The sequence below is a fragment of the Pelobates fuscus genome, chromosome 2, assembly GCF_036172605.1.
Source record: "Pelobates fuscus isolate aPelFus1 chromosome 2, aPelFus1.pri, whole genome shotgun sequence".
In the NCBI taxonomy this organism is placed as follows: Eukaryota; Metazoa; Chordata; class Amphibia; order Anura; family Pelobatidae; genus Pelobates; species Pelobates fuscus.
In genome coordinates, this window is record NC_086318.1 from 125,943,905 (window position 1) to 125,966,425 (window position 22,521).

General features: G+C 40.0%; 1 protein-coding gene across 1 annotated transcript; it reads right to left on the reverse strand.

The window, feature by feature from the left end:
* Window positions 1-6,738: 6,738 nt before the first annotated feature.
* On the reverse strand, window positions 6,739-18,310 carry TNFSF10 (TNF superfamily member 10). The gene is made up of 5 exons (XM_063442683.1): window positions 18,141-18,310; window positions 11,063-11,209; window positions 9,979-10,018; window positions 8,845-8,949; window positions 6,739-8,604 (listed from the first exon to the last, which is right to left on the reverse strand). The coding sequence occupies exons 1-5, from the start codon at window positions 18,258-18,260 to the stop codon at window positions 8,180-8,182; spliced, it is 837 nt and encodes a 278-aa protein (XP_063298753.1). The 5' UTR covers window positions 18,261-18,310; the 3' UTR covers window positions 6,739-8,179.
* Between the last annotated feature and the right edge of the window lie 4,211 nt (window positions 18,311-22,521).

Consider the following 22,521-nt stretch of genomic DNA (forward strand, 5'->3'; position numbering starts at 1 on the left):
ACCTGACCCCTGTTCAGCAATATCCATTGGGTGTTCCTAATTGCATGGACCAGCAGATGGTGTTCCCTAATTGCACTGACCACCGCCCTTCCAGCTTACAATAAAAACAAATACAAGTTTTACTTACCTTTTTCTAGTACCGAGGCTCCCTCGATTCTTACCTCTCCGCCCCATGACATTATGAAGGTGGCATGGCTTTCTCGACAATGCTCCTACTCATGCTACTTATAGAGGAGCATTGTGAATCTGATGCACATTCCCATAGAAAACCATTGTATTCATTGTTTTCCTATGTGCTTTCGCGTTACATGACCGACTTTTACTCAATCAGTGCAGCAGAATGACCTCTAATTGCAGTCAGGAAGTCAGCCACTAACGGCGGATTTAACCTTAAGCTTCTAAGAAACTGCAGTGTTACACATTGCAGGGTTAAAAGGACAGGGCTGCTGCACTCAAACCACTTCACTGAGATTACGTTATCTGGGTGACTTTAGTGTCCCTGTAATAACCTTTGGTTTATGGTGCAAAAACACCCAGTCCAGTAAAATCTCCATACAGAATGCCAAAAGCTAGAAAAAAGTTTTTATGCTGTATTAATGCTCCTTCTACAGGTGGAAGATGTAGATATGGACCTTAATCTGTGTTTATGTACAATATCTTCCACATTGAGTGCTACAATAGCGGGTATTGCAGTGTACCCACCTGCCGCTGTTGAAGTATCTGCAGCTGTCATCCAGGTCTATGACTGGCAGCTTTTTTTTTCTACACGTCGTCATGTTCAAATTCTTTACATTTCAAAGTATGCATATGGTGTTTTTAATAATAAATTATATTTAAAGGAATTTGCAAAGGACAGGGGCTTGACAAGTTGCCTTTTGCCATTTTTATTTTTTTTCTTCAGCATTCTATAAACCTCTGTAAACTCTTGCTTTTGGTTTTTAATTTGATTTTTAAAATATTTATACATTTCTTACTTAGCATTTTCAATATATTGTAACAGTGCCTAATATTACCATGGTTACTGACTAAACTGAGAATTCAGCTACCATGCCCTCAAATTTGAAAACGTCCATTGAATTCTCAGTTTTGTGAAGAACCCTGAAAGTGAGTCACTTGGAATAAGCTGGAAGCCATATACAATTTCAGTGAGCCTATTGGACCATTTGGGCATTCATTTAGACTGTGTGCACACAGCTTGCACCATAACTACTTCTAATAGTAGAAACAGTCATGGTGGAAGGTGCAACCTTTTAAGGCCAAAGTATGAAAACTTAAATATTTTTTCCTGTTTGATTATAAAGCTGAAATTCATTTAGAATTCTCACTTTAATAAATAATTATATACCGGTATATTTGTTCAGACATTTGTGTGAAGTTTCGCAGAGGGATTTGGCAATTTGAGATTATTAAACTGGTTTCAAGTTGCAGTTTGGGCACATAGGCTAAAACGATTTACCATCACTGCCTTAGTTGGTTAATGGACCTGCTATAATAACTGTTCAAGCCTAAGGGTTGCAGGTTCAATTCATGGCAGGTATTTCTCTCTGCCTTTAGGCATTCTGATGTCATTAGCATGAGTGTTAATAAGCTAGTAATATCTTTAAAAAAATGCCAATTCATTTAAAACCCCCAAGCATGTGCCAGGAAGATAAGAAAAAATTGAAGCAGCATTTTTATTTTTTGCATTTCTGTCTTTTTTTTTTTTTAAATTCTTTGTTCTTTTATCTGACAATGTACACTCTGGTTCCATGTTTTCACTCAATCTAACTGAATAATACCGACAGGTTTGGCAGGAGATTCATTTAAAAGCAAGACCTTGTAGTACAATCTATAAATGGGAATTGCCGTTTACACATTTACACCATCTACTATTAAAAGGACCTCATTTTACAATTTATTGAGTTGGTTGTGGTGCAATGGATTATTGGGGTTACCCACTAGTTTTCTCAAAACATTATTTTTAACAATTTCTCAGCACACAGAGCCAGTCTCACTACTGTCAGTCAGATAATTCTGACGTCTTATCTATACAAATATGTCCAACCTTGGATATCAGCCATAGGCTGGGGACATGTGGGGTGACTATGCTTCATGACTTCATTAAAACCGATCAAGCATTTAAATGATCTAACTATGCTAAAATATAAGGGTACAAAGTTAGTATTTAGTATCAAGGATTGTGCTTTAAATATGATTGAAGTGTATTACTATCAGAGCCAAAACAAGGATTTTTGGTTACATACGTGAAGGTGCATTTCGAACCCCTCAAAATAGTGCATCTTCATCTGTGTGTCTCTTAACCCCCCTTTCGAACGTATTACCCCTTTTAGATGATCTTATCCTGCATTTTCCCCATTTGTGTGTCAAACAACACTGCTCTTTGTGTCTCTCTCTTCACTCCTGCTGCTTTGTGTGTCTCTTCCCCAAGCCCCTTTTGTCAATCTTTATTTTTGCAGGGCTTGAGTAGCATAAACAAGCTTGTATCGCCACAACAGCATGTAAAGCTAAAACAGTAATACAGTGAATACAGTATTATGGCATGCAAGAATGGCACAATTTTTTGGTTAATAAATGCAGGTTAGGTACTTATGTCTTAAAGGACCACTCTAGTGCCAGGAAAACATACTCGTTTTCCTGGCACTAGAGTGCCCTGAGGGTGCCCCCACCCTCAGGGACCCACTCCCGCCGGGCTCTGGGGGGAGGAAGGGGTTAAACTTACCTCTTTCTCCAGCGCCGGGCGGGGAGCTTTCCTCCTCCTCTCCTTCTTCCGTGCGACGTCATCGGCTGAATGCGCATGCGCGGCAGGAGCCGCGCTCGCATTCAGCCGGTCGCATAGGAAAGCATTTACAATGCTTTCCTATGGACGCTTGCGTGCTCTCACTGTGATTTTCACAGTGAGAAGCACGCAAGCGCTTCTAGTGGCTGTCAGTGAGACAGCCACTAGAGGTTTTGGAGGCTGGATTAACCCTCAGTAACTGCTATGTTTATAAAAAAAAAGGGTTAATCCTAGAGGGACCTGGCACCCAGACCACCTCATTAAGCAGAAGTGGTCTGGGTGCCTAGAGTGGTCCTTTAAGTTATAGCCTGTACTAGTTAGGTAAAAACGAGGTGAAAATAAGACATATCGGTTGATAATAAAGGAGTACTACCATAAAAAGTGTGTCTTAGAGCTAGCATACTCTTAGCTTAAATTATTTCAGGATAAACATACATAAAGGCTAAAGGCCGCATATTCTGCAGGGTCCGGCAAGACATATATGTAGCAGACTTAAAAGTTGTAAACCACTAGGCTTTTGGGGCGCGTCTGCATCAAGCTAGGCATGTTAAGAAATATACAATTGGACTGAAAAAATAGAAAAATCATACTTTTCTAGTAAAACAAAAGCAGAATATACATTTATGGCATTGCTGGTAACGTTCAGGAGGCAACATGTTTCTGCCTGTTTAGAGCTGCCTGTGAGTAAGTCCCGGTGTGCATGCTGTGATACTGTCCAGGAGTGTGTTTATGCGTTCATCCTATGCCAATGATCGGGAAGCTGCCAGCAGGTTGGTCTAGGGGCCGCATCCAATTTTGGCCACTCCGCCGGCCCCAGGCCTTCTCATGCACTTTACACCGCTCCGGTCACTTTCAGCACCGCAAGCGAGGTCCCGGGCGTTTGTGTAATGGAAAAGTCCCGTCCGGGCATGTGGGGTACGCAGCAGGGTGTTTCCCTTTCGGGCCCTCGGCCCAGGAAGGCAGATGTGAGCCTTGGATTTTATGGGCCGCCTTCTCCGCTTCGCTGGTCTCCGTTTCCTGGCGTCGTGTGCGGTCTCTTCTTCCTGCCAGCCACTCTAGGCGTTTTTTCTGGCAGTGAGTAATGCGGTCGTGTAGGGTGTAGCGGCTCCCTCTGGGTCTGTGCCCCTTTGTTCTGCATTCTCTGCCAGAAGTTTTCGAGGAGTGCGTCCAGGCGCTGCTCGAGTGTCTGTAGTCGGTTCAGTGTGTCTGTAGCTGGTGCAGTAGTCGCCATTTTGAGGCAGATTGCTTTAAGACGATGTGCTTGTCAGGGATGAAGCTTGGCTGTGGTGATGGTGTCGGGATAACCCCCACCGGCAGGGGGGGGAGCGGGGACCCGTATAACGTCAGCTTGTTCCGGTCGGAGAGGCAGTAGGGAGATCGGCCGCATCTCCCAGGCTCTCACCTCGAGGTAGGCCTCAGTGGCGGTGTGGGCTCAATCTGCTTGCCGGACGCCTGGAAACCCTTGTGCTGTAGCAGAGTAGCTTGCAGGTAGGTATCAGTGCAAATTTAGCCGTTTGTTTGCTTTCAAAATACTGTTTTTAGGCGATAATTGTCAACTTTTGTACAGAGCCCACACTGCATTCAGCCTTTCAGTTTGGCAGCCAGGCCCCGCCTCCCCAAGCCCCTTTTGTATGTATGTGTCTCTTTCTTACTCTTCCTGCTACTATGTGTCTCTCCCCCCAGCCTCTTTTGTGTATCTCTGCCCCACCCTCTTTTATGTACCACCTGTTCCACCTGTTTTAGTCAGCCCCTCCGTGTGTATCTTTTTCACCGACAAGTCTCAGTGTGTGTCTCTTTTCCCCTTCCCCAAACCCTCTGTGTGTATCTTTTTTCACTAACAAGTCTCTCTCTGTGTCTCTTTCCCCTTCCCCAGCCCCTCTGTGTGTTTCTTTTCCTCCCCAAGTCCCTCTGTGTATCTATTTGTGTGCCCCCTAGCCCCTTTGTGTGTGTCATTCTTTTCTCCATCCACCCTTTGGTTTGCCTGCTTACCTTCATGTAGAGTGGCCGCATGGACTTCTGTATCCTCTACCCCAGCGTTTCCCAATTGGTGTTCAGCAGAGAACACAAATGGTGTTCCACCATGATTTCCCCAAACAACATGTCCGCTGCATGACCGGACCCCTGTAGTATCGGCCGACTGGGAGGAAGTGATAGTAGTTCCTCCCAGCTTCACAGAGTTGCTGCCGTGCGGTAGGGAGGAAGGAGGCCGCCCTGAGAGTGAGCAGCATAGATGGAAGAGGAGAGGCTGAAGTGAGCACGCAGCAGCTCACTCCCATCAGCCTCAGCCAACATCACACGCAAGCCACCCTCATGGACACAGAAGGTAAGTTAACAGGAGGGTGGCTCTAATGTATGTCATATTGTGTGTGTGTGTGTGTGTATGTGCCAATGTGTGTATGTGTCACTGTGTGTGCAAGTGTATGTGAATCTGTGTGTCAATGTGTGTGTTTCTGTGTGTTAAGGTGTGTAGGTGCCAGTGTATATCAGTGTGTTTGTATGTGCCTATGTGTGTGTGTGTGTGTGTGTGTATGTCAGTGTGTGTGTATCTGAGTGTGTGTCAGTGTGTGTATATGACACTGTGTGTATGTGTCAATGTGTGTATCTGAGTGTGTGTATGTGCCAGTGTGTGTATCTGTGGGTGCAAGTGTGTGAATATGTCACTGTGTGTATCTGAGTGTGTGTGTATGTTTGAGTCAAGATGTGTGTATGTGTCACTGTGTGACATCTGAGTGTGTGTATCTGTGTGTCAAGTTGTGTGTGTCTGTGTGTCAGTGTGTGTACCTGCATGCCTCTATGTGCCAGTGAGTGTATCTGCATGTCAGATACATAGGCACACACAGGTACACACTGACACATAGATACATACACTGGCACATACAAACACAGATACACACACCTTGACACACACCGGCACATACAGACACAGATACACACACTTTGACACACAGATACACACACTTTGACACACAGATACATACACACATACACAGTGTATATCTGTGAGTGTGTGTGTCGTCAAGATGTGTGTATCTGTGTGTCAAGGTGTGTATATCTGTATGCCACTATGTGCCAGTGTGTGTATCTGTGTGTCAGATTCTTACACACTGATACACAGATACACACACTGGCACATACAAACACAGATACAAACACCTTGATACACAGACACACACCGGCACACACAAACAGAGATACACACACTTTGACACAGATAAACACACCTTGACACACAGATAAATACATACACACACAGATACACACTGTTTGTCAAGGTGTGTGTATCTGTGTGTCAGGATGTGTATATCTGTGTGCCACTATGTGCCAGTGTGTGTGTCAGATTCATACACACTGACACACAGATACACACACTGGCACATACAAACACAGATACACACACCTTGCCACACAGACACACACTGGCACACACAAACACAGATACACACACTTTGACACACAGATACACACACTTTGACACACACATAGATACACACTGTGTGTCAAGGTGTGTGTGTATCTGTGTGTCACATACACCGGCACAAAAAAAAAGTTTATGCAACGGCGCAATTTCTCTTTTTTTTTTTATAGGGTGGGGGGTTCCACGATGTTGATACATTATGTCAAAGGGTTCCACAGGAAAAATTAATTGGGAACCCCTGCTTTACCCTATCTGACAGGAAGCTTTTTGTTGCTCCCTTCTGGCTTCCTGCCAGACTTGGTAGAGGATACAGGATATCCTCTATCGTGGTGCCGGCTGCCTTGCTACATGGAGTGACTAGCAGAAGGGGGAGTCCTATGTGTTCTCCACCTGCTGGTCACCAAGGCCTTGTGCCCCCTCCCTCCCCCCGGGCTTATGCACCACAAAGCCTTATGGTTGCAATGGCCAGGACTCCCATTATAATACAATATATCTTCATCTATATAAAAAATGAAAATTGATACAGAGAACATAAAAGAGATAAATATTAAGTCACTGCAGTCAGTCTAGACAAGGCAATACCTTTATTAGAGACATAAAAGTGATAAGAAAATACAATGTGATTTTACAATACTTTAAACCTAATGCATGGATTTTATGACAATATTGAGATCATGTGTTATTACTTGTTATGTGATGAAGTGAGAATAATTATACATAGCCTATATGCATTGTAGGAAATATAATAGCCATGTGCTACATTTATATGTATATATAGAAATTAAACTATTACTGTTAGTGTTTCAAATGTCCATTTCTATTGTGCAGTATGCAATATAGATGATGTATTTAAACTAAACATACATCCAGTGATATATTAGCCTGTGGATCAATGGTGTGTTCAATGGTGTGTTTATTGTTTTAAAATGCATCAAGTTCAAGTTATTTGTAATTGTTTTAAATTTATAAAAAAATATATGATTTGTAAAAAAGTACAATATAGATGTATTGTTCTTCTACTTTCTCTTCAATCCATTACCGTATCACTGTACAATCTTTCCAAAACAAAATAACACAAACCCCTTAATGACCAACCGATTGAAAGCAATCAGACATATTGATCTGTGTAACTGTACAGAGAACAATATTTACATATTTTCACACATAGCTTAATATAAGCTGAATATTATCATTTCAAAGAAATGTTCTCGGGAAGCTCCACTTAGGATGGGAGCAACATCTTTTTTGACATTCACAGCGACTTACAGACAGGTTTTATACAGGCACTTACCGTAAAACTTATTTTAAGCATACATTTCTCTCTTTCCCTGTACTACAACAATAAGAATTTGCCAAATTTTTAATAGCTGTGTTCATTTGAATGTTTATATCCTGTGGCTTGTACCACTGCACATGACCCATTCCTTCCCTAAACATTAACAACGTGGACACCATAAAATAGTAATGTGTACTCAGCATTAGTGGGACCCAACAACTGGTTTTAGTGGGTAGTGTACCTTTTGGCTGCAATATAGTGTGTTCTCCTACTAGAAGATAACATTTGGCTTTTCTCTACAGACCAACTCCTTATTTAATAACCAAATCTTGTAGGAGTAAAATAATAAATGGATTTAGTTTACCCAATTTATGCAGCAGTCTGCCTCATTGTTCTATAATCAACAAGGCTTCCTGCTATATCTTCTCCTAAAATATGTTTACTGGTCCTGCTATGGCTTCAAGGGAATGTTTTTCCAAGTGTTGAATTTGGTTTGGTACATCTGTGAATGCCTAGCACTGTGCACCGCAAAGATTGTGGCATGGCAAATCCTTTGCTTACTTCAATTTGAGTACAGGCAATCACTTACATTTGAATTTTCTATTTCAAAGCTTGCTATGCTTGTTAATGAATTTAACCGCGTTCCGCGAATGTAGAACGTTGGTGTTTTACAGTATTCTTTTGACAGTCCTCAAAAGCTCTTGTTTGGAGTTTAGAACAGCAAGAAAGCTCCAAAATAGGTTCCCTGTTCATCCATGTCAACAAGACTGAAATCACTTACTGCAACAAATATTCGGTCGTTTTCATTAAATTTGTAAACTCCGCCCTGGTAAATTGAATTGAGTGCATATTCTGCGTTTTTGGACCAGCAAGCAGTCTTTATGTTTTTCATCAGAAGAATAGGATTTGGGTAGTTTGAAACTTTATATATATACTGAATTAGTTCTGTTCCTATACCTTTCTCTGTGTCTGTATTGTCCTGTTGTCGAAAATAAGTCTGAGAATAAATGTAATAAAAGCCACTCTTTTTAATCACTAACTCTCCATTATTGATTTCAATATTGGTCAAGAAGGAGGGTTGCTTATAAGATTTCCATTCTGCTATTTTCTGTCCCACATACCTGTTTGCCAATGACCCTAATAAAGAAAAAATAAGAAAAATACATTTATATAAAAATACACTGTATAAGTAAGGTAATGATCAATATCCTACTAAACATACCGTAGTTACTTTTATAACTCAAAGGTGAAAGCTTTTCTGAAGGTGAATGTTTGCACTGCTCCTTATTAGGTACTAGATATGAAATTATTTTGCTAGCCCGCTTGTATATTTCCCCAGATTTCATGTGTATGATTTGTATAAGGTTAATAACTTACTTTCTGCTGGTTGTGAAGTTTTACTCCTAGTTCCGGTTACGTGTGCAGCTGTTATTTGGCTTGGATTTCCGCTAATTTCATGCATCGGTATTTCCAAAAGTTTACCTACGTAAATAAAATACAAAAATGTTTTTGCAAATGTGACCATTTTAAACTGCTTCATACAGCATTTACGACAAACCAGTTATTTTCCATGTAAAGCAGGTGATTTTTTTTGTAGTATATGAGTGTATATATGTATATGCACATCATCTCCCTGTTAGTTTATCGGGGCAGATTGTTGTTCAAAATATATAATAGTTTAATGGAATCATTATAGTTAATGCTGGCCTGTGAATTCACAGGATGACATAATTCCCATGAACTATAGTATTTGGACACACACAGTTACTCTTAATGACAACACCAAAACCAAAAGCTGCAAGCAGAGAGGTGACGTGTGCCATGCCTACTGGTTTCTCTGAGGTCAGCAAGGCACAATTTTTGTATATTTCATTAATAGTTAAATAATTCCGGGTTGTTAATTTGAGGGGTATACTTGAATGGTGGAGAGGGGCGGCAGCACATTGACTTGTCCCTGGCAGCCATTGTTTGCTCGCTCCATTCCCTTCTACACAAGACAGGGATCTGGTTCTATCAAGGGGGAGACTGGTACAAGTGCTGTCAGTCTGTACTGTTGCAGGATCACCACAGGCACCCCTTGACGCTGAAGAGTGGGAGCATGGGACTGGATTGTCTAGGGTTATGAAGTTACCAGCATGATGGAGGAAACCTGGCCTCCCAAAGTCTCAGTTACTAGATAGAGATATATATTGACTTTATAACTGATGTATCAAGGACTGCAATGATAGCCTGAAAACATATGTTTAATCCGCTTCCACTATTTGAAGCCTAGATCACTGCCAGCAAATGTCAGACAGATTTGCATGGGAAAAGAGTTGGGGTTTGGATCTCAAAGACTCCTGGCAAATAATAATTTATAATAAATAATATAACTGGCTGTAGTGCTTATGGTTGTTAGAATTTCTCTGTAATATATTTCACCCAAGCTGTGTGGAAGTCAGTTATATTCAATATCACTATTTAAAGACCAACAAAATTGTTATACAATATAGATTAATACATAAAAAATACCTTGTTCTGGCATCTCTGGCTTGTACTGTTTTGCCACAATCTGAAAGGAAGCCCAAATACATTTTGTTACAGATTGTTGGATATTAAAAGCATCACCATATCTTTTTTAGCTTTAATTTTATTGACAAATACAATCTTTTACTTAATAATAATTCTGAAAAAGCCCAGAATCTCTAACAGCAAGTCAAACAAAATCGACCACAACTTTCAACAGCATGTGTTCTATGTGTATAATGTGGCGGGGGGTTGTCATTCCAGCAACAATTTAACAGAATGTCTGGGAAGGCAGCTATTCAGCACAGGCTATGCACATAGCTGAGGCATGCCCTTATGGGTAGAAATGGCTCTATAGCTACAATGTTAAATTGTAAGACATTACACTTAATGGGAATTAAACAAAGGGACACTAGAGTCACCAGAACCACTACAGGTCAATGTAGTTGTTCTGGTGCTTATAGCATGTCCTGGCAGGATGAGCCCTGTAAATGCTGCCTTTTCAGAGAAGATGCAGTGTTAACATTGATGCCTAGGAACACCTCTAGGGGCAGTCACTTAGGCATCCACTAGAGGTGCTTCAAAATCCAGTGCTGCACAATGTGCAGCACATATGTGCAACGTCTCCACGCTCTGCATGGAGGTTCTGAACATTCCCCATAGAGATGCATTGACTCAATGCATTTGTATGAGGATATGCTGATTATAGCAAAGTGGAATTTTGACATGAGTGGACAATAGCCTCCCAATAGCCTCTTTCATATGGGATAGCATTGGATTGGCAAAGATCACCAAGATTGATGATATCAGCCATGGAAATAGGGCCAGCCTGTGGTAGCAGAAAAGGTTAGTAAAAACTTTTCCCATGTGATCACCTAAATAGTTAAACACTATAGAGTTTGTATTCCTGACACTTAAGTGTTCCTTTAATGTATTTTGCAGAACTGTGTAATGGGACATACATTAAATATTATAGAAAATGACTCCAATGATAATATGCACGTAGACAAACACAAAACACACTAATAAAAATTATAAAGCATTGAAACAGATGAGGCAATAATAATAACTATAATTTTTTTTAAATTACCTTTTTGATTAAAGTCTGAAGTTGATACCTTACTCCCCAGCATGGGTCCGTAGTGTCAATATTTTTGAAATCAACAGGCTGGAAGATATTTCCCATATTGTCTCCAATCAAGCAGGCAATGTTGTTTTTTATGTCGTTTTCCCGTAGCTAGATAAAAAAAAATATATATATAAGAAGACTTTTATTTCCCTGGATACACATCCATCCATCAACTTATAGTGTAGGGTATGTTTTCGGCAAATTGCAACCCCCAGGCTAACAATATAAGCGTGAAAATATACTATTTCCTTAGGAGGAAATGTAGAAATCGACATATGAAACATGTACCTTGGAAGAAGCATGACTAAAAGGTTTCAATTGCTGTGCATCCAATGTTTTGAACTAAAAAAGAAGCTATTCCGAAAGACTATTTACATGATAAAGATAAAAAAAAAAGAAGGGAAATAAAATACAACCAAAAGATACCTTAAAATGTCTGCTGATTCTCATATTAAACTGGAAAATAGCAGTGGACCCCTTCCAAAATCTTGAACTTCTCTATCTGGTTTATGGAACTTATATTATAAACTCATGACCGGCAGAAGTTTATCAGATATGTAATTCCCTTCTTCAGATCTGAATAACCTGTTAGTAGCCATACCATGGATGCTATGATAGTAATACATAAAGTCCCAAGGTTACGTACAAGGAAATGCTGAGCCTTATAACAGAGCTGTTCTATTTCAATTTTACGTTTTTATTTTAGTTCCGGGTTTATTTTATTTTTTGTCTTCCTTTTTAGCTTTTGACATGAGTTATAATCTAGGAATTTCCCTCATGTAGAGGCTAGCCTATTACTATTCTTATAGACCAATTTAAACTTGTTACTTCCTCATTTGTATCCAAATATAGAAGATAACTATGACAACTTTAAAATACACTGTGATACTATTCGTACATCACGAATAAATAAATAAATAAATAAAACTATGAATTCCGTGTCCGTCTTTCATAGTACATAGATTATTTAAATTACGCATTCACTGAAGGAAACAGGATGATGATGTAATTCTGGTTTATTGTGGAACTGAGTACTGGCAATGCTTCCTGTAGGGAAATGTAAGCTTAAACAAGAAGCATAACAGGATAAAGGGTGGGGCAAATCTTTGTTGAAAAAATTCTGGATAACATAGCTACACTTGGAAAATTCTCTAATTCCACTCTTCTCTATTTACTACAATTTCCTGCTTGTAGTGAACAAATCCATTGGTTTAGTTAGAAAATGTACATGATAGACTCCTGAGCTTAAATAGCTTGCTTTTTTTTTATCAACTTTAGTTAAATATAACCATGCAATGGAAGTATACCATATCCCCCTGAAAATAAGACAACATAGGCTTGTAATATAAGCCCTACCCCGAAAATAGCTAAGATCATCGCTAATTCGCTAATTTAATCATCTATGTACGGGGAATTTTACCTGAACATAGATTCGCGGGATTCTAGTGAACTGGTCTATGTTTTACATGTGAATTCCCCTGAATGTAGACCTGCATTTTTCCCCCGAATAGACACCCCTGAAAATAAGCCCCAGTGCATTTTTTTGGAGCAAAAATTCATACAAGACCTGGTTTTATTTTTAAGGGAAAATGGTACATATATTTTTACTTAAACAGGCATCAAGGTCTCATTATAGTGGTTATAGGATAAAGAGTTACTGGGTTGTTTCAGATAACATAGTTTGAGTGGTTTGATGATATATGAGGCTGTCCCAGAGGCCTACAGCCCAGCTACCTCTGCAGCACATTAGATAATGTGTAAGGTATGTTGTGCATGATCCGTACTAGAGGCCCTCATTCTTGTTCAATATTGGACCAATAATACAGAGGTCAATATCTGCATTTTCTGAGCCACAGTATGGAGTTCGGGATTCACGTTCTGGTATAGCAGAAACAGTTTGACACAAATCGAGGTCCCTCTGAGGTCCACCCATATCAACCACAATGCATGCACTTCTAGCACCAGCTAGGGCGTATAGGAAAGCTGCCTAGAGAGTATAGGAATGGAGTGATGTGATGTCACTACGTTCTGATGCCTGCTGATTTGCCCTGCTTGGGGATGCTTCCAAAGCAGGGCAATTCAAAGAGGAGTTGAGGCGGAGCAGAGGACGGCCAGGAGATGGGTGTTAAACAAAGAGTAACACCCATGAAGCATGCTGGAACAGAGGGAAAGTGAGTAAATCAATATATTTTTCATATATACATCATGTATCTCTGTCATATTCAATATATATGAGAGCGTTTTCATGTAAGTAAAATTTAAGTGTATGCAATAGGTTGAATGAAATTAGAACCTGTCTAGACTATTTAGACCTACAGAGCCATTAGCCATGATAGATACAAGAATGCCAGGTGCATTTTCTCGTTTGAATTTAAGAACCTTGCAACTGTTTGGGACTATTTAATGGTTGGAATATTGAGGGGTAATGTGAGGAAATGGTGGTAGATAGATATCTGCCGGGAAAGGTATAATTTTTACTCTGGATAACTTATTACTAGAAGGCATCACAATCACTAGCCATAGTATAAATATAGTAACCACAAGACTTGGCAACCGCTGGCATCGTCACCTGTATCTTCAGGAGCTGTAGTGGTTTTACATAGTTACATACTAGAAAGGTTCAACCCTGAAGTTCATTGTTTTGTACTGTAAAGAAGGAGGCAAAAAAACAAACAAACAAACAAACAAACAATTGTAGCCATTTCCAAAAAGGTTAAAAAAATCCTTCTTGACTCCATAATGGAAATCAGATTTCTCCTATTTGCATACATATCAGGTGTATTCTTGAATGTTTTGTTTATGCAAAAAATCATCCAAGCTTTTTGTTAAAGTTATCCATAGTATCTGATAACACATACTCTAGGCAGAGAACATAGCACATAGCTGAGGCATGCCCTTATAGGTAGAAATGGCTCTATATCTACAATGTTAAATTGCAAGACATTACACTTAATGGGAATTAAACAGAGGGACACTAGAGTCACCAGAACCACTACAGCTTAATGTAGTTGTTCTGGTGTTTATAGCATGTCCCGGCAGGATGAGCCCTGTAAATGCTGCCTTTTCAGAGAAAATGCAGTGTTAACATTGATGCCTAGGAACACCTCTAGGGGCAGTCACCTAGACGGCCACCAGAGGTGCTTCCAAATCCAGTGCTGCATATCTCTATTGTTTTTACTGTAAAGAACCCTTTTCTGCTGTAAGTGAAAATACCTTTCTTCCAGTCTCAATGGGCAACATAGCAGTTTGTACTGTCCCTGTATATATTTGGATATATATTTGTACAGTGCTTTCATATCCCCTCTAAGGCGCCTTTTTTTCTAAAGAAAACATAACTAGTTTTTTTAGCCTTTCCTCGTAACAAATGCTTTCCTCTTTTTATAGTTCCTGCAATTTCCTTTTTTAAAACTGGTGCCCAAAATTGCACCATATACTCAAGGTGTGGTTTTACCATTGATTTGTAAAGAGGAAAAATTATAATTGGATGAGTGACTGAATCAAAAGCTCTTTTTGTACATGAAAGCAGCCTTCTAGCACTTTACAGTGTGTGTATCTGTTTGTCAGTGAGTATCTGTGTGCATACATGTCAGTATGTGTGTATCGGTGTGTGTATGTGCCAATGTGTGTATCTGTGTGTCAAAGTGTGTATATGTGTCACTGTGTATATCTGAGTGTGTGTGTTTGTACCACTGTGTGTGTATGGGATAGTGTGTATCAGTGTGTGTCAAGGTGTGTGTATGTGTCACTGTGTGTATTTGAATGTGTATGTGCCTGTATGTTTTTCTGTGTGTCAGTGTGTGTATCTGTGTGTATATATCTCAGTATGTGTGTATGTGCCAGTGTGTGTATCTGTGTATCAAGCTGTGTGCATGTGTCAATGTGTGTATCTTTGTGTCCATGTGTATTTGTGTCAGTGTGTATATGAGTGTATGTGTATGTGTCAACGTGTTTATATGTGTGTTAATGTGTATGTATATCTGTGTAAGTATGTATGTATGTATGTATGTGGCAGTGTATGTGCATACATCTCAGCAATCAAACACAACCCCTACAAACATTACATGCAAAAAAACATCTTAATTCAAACTCCAAATTTATATATAAACACTCAAACACACCCTTCACACAAACAACAATACTGCACACAAATGTACATCGTATTTAAAGGCCAATATAACATCCAAACACACCCCTGCAAGCAAATGCAAACATTACATACAAACAAACAAACCCCTGTATTAAAACGTTTAACTTATATACAAACTCCACACACAAAAGCACACCTGCTCCTAATTACAATATGTTGTGTGTGTATATATATATATATATATATATATATATATATATAAAAAAGTAGTAATTTAGGCACTCACCCCTGAATAAACTCGGATATATCCTGCCTTTGGTGCATCCGTCGTCCAAATATATAACAAGCGATAAACTGGAGCACTCAAAAGGACTTTTCTATAGTGGGTTTATTTATACAAAAAAGCTTACATCGAAGTGTAAATCATCTGTATCGACGTTTCGACCCCTCAGGGTCTTTTTCAAGATCTTGGAAAAGACCCTGAGGGATCGAAATGTCGATACAGATGATTTACACTTCGATGTAAGCTTTTTTGTATAAATAAACCCACTATAGAAAAGTCCTTTTGAGTGCTCCAGTTTATCGCTTGTTATATATATATATATATATATATATATATATATATATGCTAAAAAAAAAGGAAACATTATACTCTACTAAATAAAAGGATTGCGCTATGTTGCAAAATTATTTTGGGGTTCCACTCTGTTGGTACACTATGACAAAAGGTTCCACTGGAAAAAATCATTGGGAACCCCCGTAACCCTAAATTTGAAATTCACATTGAATTGTCACTTCAGTAAATAATCCTGTATGTTTTTCCTCTGATGAAAGAAGGTTAGCGCCCAGCAAGATCTACCGTATATTGTTGCTGTTTGTTGTTTGTTTATACTTCTGGGAAAACCCTTGCGCTCATGTTTTTTAATGTATGCTGAAATTGCAGTTACAAATCCCCTTTGTTTGGGTGTGTTTCTTTCGTGCAAAACAAATGTAGACAGGATGGAGTCTCAGTGTTGCGTGCTTAGGGGTAGGTAAACAAGAAAAGTCAGTTTCACTTTCAAGAATCACCACCCTATCAAATTAATAACAAGTTGAACACATATGCCTTTTATTTTGCACTGTGTGTAAATGTACTGACCAATAATTTTCTGCAAAAGTATCTGATAAACAAAACACACATGTTATGGCTTAGATCATAAATCATTTTATTATTCTTTTCCAAAACACAATCAGGTTGTAAATACTGGTAGATTCTGCTGGTGTACAAGAGTTTGTTTGCACACCTGTGGTGCAAAAGGTGACGGAGAAATAAAACAGAGAAAAAATCTTTTTAGTTTATCACTAATGTCGACCTATAAGACATGTACAAGGAGAGAAAGGTAATAAATCAAATCTTTCAGGTTCCACCTAAAATGTTCGTATAAAAACAAACCCTCAGTAAATGTTTAACATAAGAAATCAGGTTGTCTATCTGTTATAGTCCAACCTGTGTTTGAGGTAAAGGGTAGAAATGTGTAGCCAAAATGCAAAACATTACAAGGGTACATTTCTCCTCTCATGGTGCCCCCCCCTTGAATATTTTTGAATGCGTAAATAAATACAGGGGTTGACTACATTAAAATTGCAAATATAAAGTATATAAATAAGAAATTTTATAAAGTTCCTGATAGAGCAACCTCTGATATTTCCAGCAGTCTTTTGAACTGAGATTTGCTGACTTCACTTTTGGGAAAGATTTGTGCTGAAGTTGCAAATATTTGCTGTACAGTGCAGATGTGAAGCCCTGGGAACCCCCACTCATCCCTACGGTCACTTTATCCCCTAACCCTGCCCCGTCACCCTCCCCCCCCCCTCGTCCCCCCATTTAATTCGAAACATCTGTAACAGACTGTGCAACACTAAAATGACAAGATGTCACAAATTGAATCTAGTGAAAAGTTGTTTCTACATATGACCAGGCTGCCTGTGATCTTGGGGAATGGTGTTTGGCATGCGACTCAGTTCTCTTGTTTGTACTTGCTGCAGAGTTTGTTCAGTTGAGAACATAAACAAACAATAGCCCTATTGAAGAGTTGAACTGTGTTTCTGGGTTCACACTCCCAGCCAGATATTTTTTTTCCTTGTACAGTTTCTGTAAAGCGACTCATAAACTGACAGAGCAATAACAGACAATAACAAATAAATGTAACAAAAAACATAAAACATTCCCCCCCCCCCCCCCCCCACAATGCTTCTTGCACTAAACAATCTTAATTTATAGTCAAAAAGTTTTTGCAAATTCATCCAAAGAAAATTCCTGCACCTTAACGTCCCCAGTACAAAATGTGAAAGGCAGGCAAAGAAGAAAAGGGGGATATAAAAGAAGAAATGAGTGCGAAGAGGAATTAACAGATACATTCACATGTTCTCTAAATAGGCAACCTTTTGCAGTTCCACTACCGATAATCAGTGTATTTACTAGTGTGACATATCATGAAATCAAAGTCAATTCAACTTTTACAACAAAATAGCCAAATTATAAAAATTCTCCCAGTCAGCTATATTGTCAGTTTGTTTTTGTTTTTTTAAATTAAAATTGGAAAATCTCTTTGGATTCCCAACAATTCACACTTGTAGTGAATATTTCTGCTAAGGTTATTCACTAAACTCCGAATTGTAGCAAATTAAAATCCAAACTGCAGAATTAAAGCAAAAATAACTAATCTATGGCTATTGTTGGATTTTTTTTCCAGGTAAATTATTTTAGCCTCTGTTTTGCAATTCAGATTTGAGATTGTTACAGTTCAGAGTTCAGTCAATACCCTGTGTTTATGTGCTGACTGAGCATGATTTTTTTGACTGAGTCATATTCCACAGGCGCTGAAATTGCAGAAATTGCCAGCCCTCACACAACTAGGCAGCATAACATGGGGTGTCTAAATTCTAGAAGGTTCTAGTAAAAATGCAGCATACCTGTTTTAGTTCATTTGTGAAGTAAACATATGTGACAGCAACAAAAACACATTGCAGTAACACTGCTATGAGGAGTATAAGTCCACGCTGGGAGGATTGACTGGAGCCTGCAGAAGACATGTTTCAGATGACATCGGACTTCAAATGACATGAAGTGTTTGCAACTATTGCAGCTCTGTTTTCTATACTAGGAAGGGAGGTGGAGCTTCCTGAAAAATGTTTTTCATTAATCTGTAGCTCCCTTCTGCACACGGTTCTAATTTCTAACTACTTTCTGTTTCATGCTACTTTCTGAGAATTGTGTTTTCTTGGAATTCTTAAACGAAAGAGAAGTCTAGATTGTCATTTTATGACCGTGAGGGTTAATTGGTAAAAAGTGGATTGCGGTTAATTGAACATAAGAGAATCTAAATTTAAGAAACATTTTGGAATAATTCTCCAATGTAGTCTATGATTCCAACATTAAAACAGATTTGTCACCAACAGTGCAAAGACCCCTGACGGTGATATCGCAGTTGGAGGTCTGGTGAAGTCAAGCAAATGTGAATATTAGTTACCTTAACCTACCCCTTGCGGGAGCAGCCATCATCTTCTCCTCTTCTGCAGTGGCGTCACTAGGGTTGGTGTCACCCGGTGCGGTAACTCACGGTGTCACACCAACCCCCTTCATGTCCCTTAGTGTTCCTTTCCCGTCCCTCAGTGTTCCTCTCCCCTCTCCTGTCCCTTAGTGTTCCTCTCCCCTCCCCTGTCTCTTAGTATTCCTCTCCCCTCCCGTCCCTGTCCCTTAGTGTTCCTTTCCCTACCCTGTCCCTTAGTGTTCCTCTTTCCCCCCCTTACCTGTCTCCTAGTGCCCCCCATTCCCATTAATGTTCCTCCCCCCTCTTAATGTTCCTCTCCCTTCTCTTTTAGTGGTCCCCCTACCTGTGTTCCTTTTCCCTTCCCTCCCCTGTACCTTAGTGCCTCTCCTTAATTTCCTCTCCCTCCCCCTTTGTATCTCCCCCTGTCCCATAGTGTTCTTTCCTCCCCATCCCCATCCCATAGTGTTCTTTCCTCCCCCCTCCCCATGCCTGTCCCATAGTATTCTTTCCTCCCCCTCCCCTGTCCCATAGTATTCTCTCCCCCTCCCCTGTCCCATAGTATTCTCTCCCCCTCCCCTGTCCCATAGTATTCCTTTCTCCCCCCCCCCTCCCATAGTGTTCTTTCCTCCCCTTTGCTACCCTGCCCCATAGTGTTTCTTCCTCCCGTCCCCCATGTGTCTCTTACCTTTCTGGTAGCGTGGCCGGGCAGAGCAGACTGCGCTACAGGAGCTTCCGTTTCCTGTATCCAGCCGGACTGACAGGAAGTGCTCTCTCAGTAAGCACTTCCTTACAGTCCGGCCGGGTACAGGACTTAAAGCAGTCTGCTCTGCTCGGTCATGCTTCACTGAGTGACTGGCAGGAGAGAGCGTTGTGTGCCCACCTCCTGCCAGTCACTCCAATCTTGCGCCCCCCGGGCCAGTGCACCCTAAGGCAGCCGCTTGTGCCGCCTTATGGATGCCCCACCCTGCGTGTTGTCGGTGGTTTAACTCCCCTCCTGTGATGCACCCTGGTGCGGTCCGCACCCCCCGCACCCTCCTTGTGACTCCACTGTCTTCTGCTGCTAGGAGCAGAACTTTTCTAGGCTGGTGCTTAGTAACTCATGCTAATGTATATTGCCCGTATGACAGTGCTTCAGGGATGCAAAAAGGTAGCCTCAGGTAGATAGGCAAGGCTGGCAGGCAGGCTGGCACATTTAAGTGCATACATATTAATTGTGTTGCAAACAGGTGTGCAGCAAGTTCTTGAGGCACCGGGGCTGTTGAATTTTTCCAGTGTGGTTATTTTGACCTAGATTTTGAAATTCCTTTGCAAATTTACCTTAATTTACCTTTGAGATGAATTCAAACAGTTTTAGATTAAAACATGCAAATAGGATAGGGGACAATCTGCTAAATACAAATAAAACAAAACAGCATAGCGTATAACTGTGTGGAGACTGGCACTGTTATGTATTCATAATTGGTCACTCACAAATTTGTGGAGATAAAACAGCCTTGAGTGATATATTTTTCCTTCAGTGTCCAGAGTGTTGTCCCTCCTCACAATTTCATCAATCCATAGATGTATATATCTCAAGAGAGGGAAAATATATACAAAAAAATGTAGTGCACTTCCAGAGTATGAATAAAAAAGTATTTAATAACTTACATTCAAGTTTAAAACAAACAGCATGTCACCATAAAGCGTCCTACGCGTTTCGTCCTTAGCTTGGACTTCCTCAGGGACTTGGTGTCAATAAAGTGCAGTAAAATACAATAGCAGCTATAAGAAGAATGAGACAAAGGTGCAATGAAAATGGGTTTCACCAACTACAGTATCATCTGTACATCATATGTATAATGTATATTACACTGTAATTGTATGAGATGTCTAGTTAAAGATTCCTTTATATAGTCTTAGGTATACAAAAAATATATATTTTTTGGTATGAGTTATATAAATTGTACATAGATGTAAAACAAGGAAAAACATATGTCTTTATATAGATTTGCACTCTTCATTTGTGAAAATGGGTTACATACTAAGAGATTTATAAACTCAGATTGTAATGTAAATATATGTTTTCTTCGTTTTTTTACTTCACATCTACCTTGTAAAGATAGTGCCTTCCAGAGAACTCTTTTAACTGTTTCCCTTTCCCCCTCCCCGTTTTGTCCACCCACTTGTATATACTTTGAGTCAGTGTAATAGAACGAGTGACCAACGATCACGACCCACTTCTGGGTCTGTGAAACGCAAAGTGGAACGCACGCAACGTACGCGATGACGTCATCCGGTCCCATGAAACGCAAGTGGAACGCACGCAACGTACGCGATGACGTCATCCGGCCCCATGCCGCGAAAATGAAAATCGAACATCAGCTGAAAGAACTTCAACACTGAATGGGGATGTATAAAAGGACTGTGGGAGGGATATATTTTATTGCTGCTATTGTATTTTACTGCACTTTATTGACACCAAGTCCCTGAGGAAGTCCAAGCTAAGGACGAAACGCGTAGGACGCTTTATGGTGACATGCTGTTTGTTTTAAACTTGAATGTAAGTTATTAAATACTTTTTTATTCATACTCTGGAAGTGCACTACATTTTTTTGTATATATTTTCCCTCTCTTGAGATATATACATCTATGGATTGATGAAATTGTGAGGAGGGACAACACTCTGGACACTGAAGGAAAAATATATCACTCAAGGCTGTTTTATCTCCACAAATTTGTGAGTGACCAATTATGAATACATAACAGTGCCAGTCTCCACACAGTTATACGCTATGCTGTTTTGTTTTATTTGTATTTAGCAGATTGTCCCCTATCCTATTTGCATATACCTATTGAAGACAAGAGGAAGTCTTCGGGGATCTACCTGGATACTCCACCTATGATATAGGGGAAGTCCTCGTTTGCTTTCATTTATATTTTCTTTTCACTGGGTTGTGTTCACACATCTTGTTGTTTTTGTTTGTTAGATTAAAACATAAATGGGACACCAGATGACAAGAGAGATGGGGCTAGGAGAGGGGGCTGTGTATGTGGTGTGTGGTGTTGCATATTTGGGAGTAGACTGTCTGTGGTGTTGTTGCATGGGTGTGCACACTGCTTGTAGTAGTGTGTGTTTGTAGGTATGTTCATGGTGTTGCATGTCTGTGAGGATATTTGTGTGTGGGAATATTGCTTATGATGTTGCATGTGTGTGGAGATGCATAAGTGGAGGGTTGTTTATGGTATTGTGTGAGGTGAGTTTGCTTGTCGTATTGCGTATGTGTTGGGATGCTACTTGTGCTATTGGCTGTTTGTTGTGTAGTATGTGTGGTAATAGCTGTATATGTGGAGCGGTAGGGTATGTCGTCCGTTTGTGAAGTAGTGTAGTGTGTGCATGTGATTTGTTAGGAGCTGTAGTATGTGGGGTTAAAGACTGTAACGTGTGTTTGTGGATGATAATGGCTGTAGTGTGGTTGGATAGGGGCTGTAGTGTGTAAATGTGTGGGAATAGGATCTGTAGCATAGGGATGGATAAGGGCTATACTGCTGGTTGTTTCAAGTAGACCTGAGACCTATAGATCTGAGACCTATAACATATTGTGGGCCTCATTAAATTACTCTAGTCTGCTATTTTTGAGTAAAATAAAATACTTTTCTCTATTAGTATTATTGGCATTTATACAGCGCCAACTTATTCCGCAGCGCTTTCCAATATTATAAAAGTGGTAAATGTAACAATAATAGGGACAATTACAAAATGATACATGAACAATGATGGTGAGGATCCTATTTTTTGTTTTATCGGTAGACAACCCAAAGGGTAG

What these genes read in the sequence shown, in the direction of transcription:
- TNFSF10 (XM_063442683.1), bottom strand. Translation starts at nt 18,260, where the DNA reads ATGTCTTCTGCAGGCTCCAGTCAATCCTCCCAGCGTGGACTTATACTC. An exon ending in TTCAGACTTTAATCAAAAAG is followed by an intron (nt 10,019 to 11,062) that starts GTAATTTAAAAA and finishes GCTTCCTTTCAG; the next exon opens with ATTGTGGCAAAACAGTACAA. An exon ending in AACTTCACAACCAGCAGAAA is followed by an intron (nt 8,605 to 8,844) that starts GTAAGTTATTAA and finishes TTTCTTTATTAG; the next exon opens with GGTCATTGGCAAACAGGTAT.